At 46.4% G+C, this 5000-nt stretch overlaps 1 protein-coding gene across 1 annotated transcript in view; it reads right to left on the bottom strand.

Moving 5' to 3' along the window:
- Positions 1–2812: 2812 nt before the first annotated feature.
- Positions 2813–5000, bottom strand: part of LOC123752590 (uncharacterized) — a 2620-nt gene continuing 432 nt past the window's right edge. The window contains exon 2 of the mRNA XM_045734637.1: positions 2813–3792. Within this exon, the coding sequence (XP_045590593.1) occupies positions 2813–3792 (980 nt within the window). The remainder of the gene's footprint in view (positions 3793–5000) is intronic.

Raw genomic sequence — 5000 nt, 5'->3', positions numbered from 1 at the left:
GAAGGTTAGGTAAGGTCGGTGTTTTCTATGAAGCTTTTCAAGGCAAACTAAAATAGTCACAATAAATTAGTATGTAACATATGCACGTATTTAATAAGTCAATATTGACTAAGAAAGTGCGAGAACGGGTTGAAGTCTCCCAGGATACATAAACTACCGTAGGGTAGATGGGGGGGGGGGGTGTTTGGGACGGTAGATAACCATCTACCATCCCACCCCCTCCCTCGTTAATCCCCAGCACCGTCAACCTTTCCCCCCACCCCCAACCCTCTCACTCCTGTCAGTTCCCCACCCCGTCAATCTCCACCCCCGTCATACCCCACCTCCCCACCACCGTCATTTCCTCCCGTCAAGAGTATATCGTCAAGTCTTGGGCCCAACATTTTCTTCCAACGGCGTTTGACTTTAGCGTCTAAACGCATTGAAAAAAATCATGTATACATCTACATGATCCTGTATACATTTACATGATCCTGTATACATCTTCATGATCCTGTACAAGTATATACAGACTATCAATGGAGGCCAATTTTTGTAAAAAGAGTGTGCCCAAATTGGCAGTAATTTTGTTAAAAAAAAAATCACTCGTACCCACATGAATTTTGAATCTTAGAAAATAATTTGTTAATTTATTTAATTTATTGTAACCTTTAAATATCTAACAAAGCACAACATGCATTATTATGTGTCCCCACCATTTCCCCCTCCCCCGTCCCCTCGTCCTCCCCACCATTCCCCACTCCCTCGTCCAATGTGTTCCCAAATGATCTGATGTTCCCATCAGAAAAATGAGAACATCAAATGATCTGATGTTCCCATCAGAAAAATGAGAACATCAAATGATCTGATGTTCCCATCAGAAAAATGAGAACATCAAATGATCTGATGTTCCCATCAGAAAAATGAGAACATCAAATGATCTGATGTTCCCATCACTGAAAAAATAAGACCAGTTAAAAAAAGAAATTAAAAAAAACTATGCTCACGAAATGAACGGTATGGTAAACAACACAGCTCAATTCCAACGCAATCCACACAAAATAATTAAAACAAAATGAAAATAAATTGAAAATTATGAAAATTCAATCTATCAATACAATCGGAAACACTGAAATGGAATCTTAACATATTTAGTATATCGTGTGTTGCTTTTACGTGCAACAGAGCGGTGTTTCTTAAAAAAAAGCATGTTTTACCTGTCACAGGTGTGGCATCTATATAGTAGATATATAAAAACATGCGTATTTGAATACAACGTTGTGTTAAAATTTAAAAGCAATTGGTGAAGAACTTTCGGAGATTAGCGATTTTGAAGAAACGAAATATATATATATATATATATATATATATATATATATATATATATATATATATATATATATATATATATATATATATATATATATATATATATTTAGTTATCAATTATAAAATGTGTAAATATAATTGATGTCGGAAAGAGTTTATATATATGATTGTTAAAATAGATGCAATAGGTGAAAAAAAGTGTTTAATGGGAACACACACAGGCTTGAGCTACACATTATCCATATATAGACGGGCACATGTTCTGTGCGTCTGTCTGTCTGTCTATCAATGTCCCCATCTTCACCCCCCGTCCCCCCCCGGGTGAGAGGAGGGTGCCTCTCTCTCCTGCCTCTCCCTTCCACCTCTCACCTGCCTCTCTCTCTCTCTCTCCTCATCTTGCTGTTATTCCATTACCAACGTCAGCGTCGACCCTCTAAAGCTCACAGGAAAATTGTCTTGTCTAACGTACACATGAAAATTTTCTTTCTTTCCGAACGCCCTGAGGGAGAAAATTACACCTCCGCCCCCCCCTCCCTCCCTCTCTCTCTCTCCCCTTCCCTCTCTTCCTCTCCCTCCCTCTCCCCCTCCCCATCTCAACACTTAAGTAAAATTTTCCCCTCTAACAACATCCGAAAATTATTCTCCCCTTTAAACGTCTTTAAAAGACAGTTGCCGGTAGTTAGCGAAATACGGGCTCACCATAGCCCGTGCTACTTGAAACTTTTTGTTCCAGGTAGCGAATCTTAAACAACAACAGTTAGCGAAAGAGGAAGACGGTGGTTACAGGTGTAAACAATCATCAACTATTTAATAAATGTACAACAAAAAGCCCCCCCCCCATGATTCACTAAAAAAAGATGTAATGGTTCCCTCAATGGTCGAGGACTCCTGAACCCAATATCTCTTAGCCATAGAAAAGAAAATGGTACACATACTTGTTAGCATTACATGTAGATAAGATAAGCATTACATGTAGATAAGATAAGCATTACATGTAGATAAGATAAGCATTACATGTAGATAAGATAAGCATTACATGTAATGCTACCTATCATGTTTCTACAAGTGGATAACCTCGTTTGGGGGAAAAGGAATCAGGATAGCCTAACAAGGATTGTCCAGACTACGGAAGGGACATGTTCTGTTCTCGTATAGGAAGAGAATTTCTGGTTACAGTCAAGCTGGATAATTAACCTGACGTCTGATCTCATGGATTAATATCCGTCACTCTGAGAGAACAGACCCATTAGGTTGTGTTGGGTTGGGTTGATTCACGTTGGATTGGGTCAGGTTAGGTTAGATTTGGCTGGGTTGGGTTGGGTTGATTCACGTTGGATTGGGTCAGGTTAGGTTAGATTTGGCTGGGTTGGGTTGGGTTGATTCACGTTGAATTGGGTCAGGTTAGGTTAGATTTGGCTGGGTTGGGTTGGGTTGATTCACGTTGGATTGGGTCAGGTTAGGTGGGATTTGGCTGGGTTGGGTTGGGTGTTTTTTTTTAATTTGTTTATAGCCAAGGTGTAATGGTTGATGTTTTGTATATGTGAGGTGAGAGAGATGTGCTGTGACGGCGCTCTCTGACGGCGCTCTCTGACGGCGCTCCCTGACAGCGCTCCCTGACGGCGCTCTCTGACGGCGCTCTCTGACGGCGCTCTCTGACGGCGCCCTCTGACGGCGCTCTCTGACGGCGCTCTCTGACGGCGCCCTCTGACGGCGCTCCCTGACGGCGCTCCCTGACGGCGCCCTCTGACGGCGCTCCCTGACGGCGCTCTCTGACGGCGCCCTCTGACGGCGCCCTCTGACGGCGCTCCCTGACGGCGCTCCCTGACGGCGCTCTCTGACGGCGCTCTCTGACGGCGCTCTCTGACGGCGCCCTCTGACGGCGCTCTCTGACGGCGCTCTCTGACGGCGCCCTCTGACGGCGCTCCCTGACGGCGCTCCCTGACGGCGCTCCCTGACGGCGCTCCCTGACGGCGCTCTCTGACGGCGCTCTCTGACGGCGCCCTCTGACGGCGCTCCCTGACGGCGCTCTCTGACGGCGCTCTCTGACGGCGCTCCCTGACGGCGCCCTCTGACGGCGCTCTCTGACGGCGCTCTCTGACGGCGCCCTCTGACGGCGCTCCCTGACGGCGCTCCCTGACGGCGCTCCCTGACGGCGCTCTCTGACGGCGCTCTCTGACGGCGCCCTCTGACGGCGCTCCCTGACGGCGCTCTCTGACGGCGCTCCCTGCCGGCGCTCCCTGACGGCGCTCCCTGACGGCGCTCCCTGACGGCGCTCTCTGACGGCGCTCTCTGACGGCGCCCTCTGACGGCGCTCCCTGACGGCGCTCTCTGACGGCGCTCCCTGACGGCGCTCCCTGACGGCGCTCCCTGACGGCGCTCTCTGACGGCGCTCCCTGACGGCGCTCCCTGACGGCGCTCTCTGACGGCGCTCCCTGACGGCGCTCCCTGACGGCGCTCCCTGACGGCGCTCCCTGACGGCGCTCCCTGACGGTAGCGATGGTGGTACATATGATAATTAAGTAGTCAAATCCACAAAAGAGGAAGCCGTGCTGAGGGCTCGAATCCACGCACTGGATGTTCCCAGATGAGCTCTAAGTCAAATTAGCCTATTCCAACGCGCAGGTTCGAACCCTCATCACAGCCCCTTCCTTGAGGATGGGCTCATTTGATGCATCAGATTATTGTGATTTATATGTGTGTATTGAATGGTGATATTGATCACCACTCCATCACAATCACCACCATGGTGATGGAGAAGGTAGTGTTGACAGTGATTTACTCAACTCAAAAAAAAAAAAAAAAAAAACGGGGAAAAAACACCTCCAATAAAGTCAACAAATAAACAGGCCAGCGGGGGGGGGGGAAATAAAGCAGAATAAACTTGTTATTAATCGCGCCCCGAGAGATGCCGGTTAATGGAATAAATTTGTTTTAAGTGGATGGCCGAATGGTAGCAAGCCACAGAATACATTACTGTGGGTAGGGCTCTACACGGGCCACGACCTGCTCAGCCTTCATGCTCTACGTGTTCGAATGCTCCGTGTCAGTGAAGAAAATGCATTTCGAACGCCACGAATCAGTGAAGAAAATGTCTAACGCCACGTACCAGTGACGAAAAGGTATTTCGAACGCCTCGAACCTGAGACGAATGTATTTCGAACGTTACGTACCAGTGACCAAAAAAATGTATTTCGAACGCCACGTATAAGTGAAGAAAATGTATTTCGAACGCCCCGAACCTGAGACGAATGTATTTCGAACGCCACGTACCAGTAAAGAAAAGGTATTTAGAACGCCGTGTACCAGTCAAAAGGATAAAATTGATTTCGAGCGTTCCATACAACGGAAATAAAATTGATTTAGAACGCCACGTAAAGTTATTTCGAACACTTAGTTGGCGTACTGTTGAAGGATTAATGTCTTTTCGAACTAATTTCAGTGCAATCGAGCCAAAGATTTTTTTTATGTACAAGTTGTCTAAATAGTGAGTTTGCAATGAATAAATTCAAGGATTTGCAATTTCTAGGATTTATTTTTTATAATTTTTTTACTCCGTTTAAGGAGAATAAATTCTGTTTAAACGGACACAGATGATTAACCTGCACATTAACGGTACTGTTGTCTGGTGTACGGTGACAAGAGGAAGGTTTGATGACTTGAAGAGTTGCCATACCCCCTCCCCCAGGGTCGCC

Source organism: Procambarus clarkii, chromosome 89 (assembly GCF_040958095.1).
Source record: "Procambarus clarkii isolate CNS0578487 chromosome 89, FALCON_Pclarkii_2.0, whole genome shotgun sequence".
Classification (NCBI taxonomy): Eukaryota; Metazoa; Arthropoda; class Malacostraca; order Decapoda; family Cambaridae; genus Procambarus; species Procambarus clarkii.
Note: the sequence above shows the minus strand (reverse complement) of the source record. Positions and strands in the feature narration are given on the sequence as shown.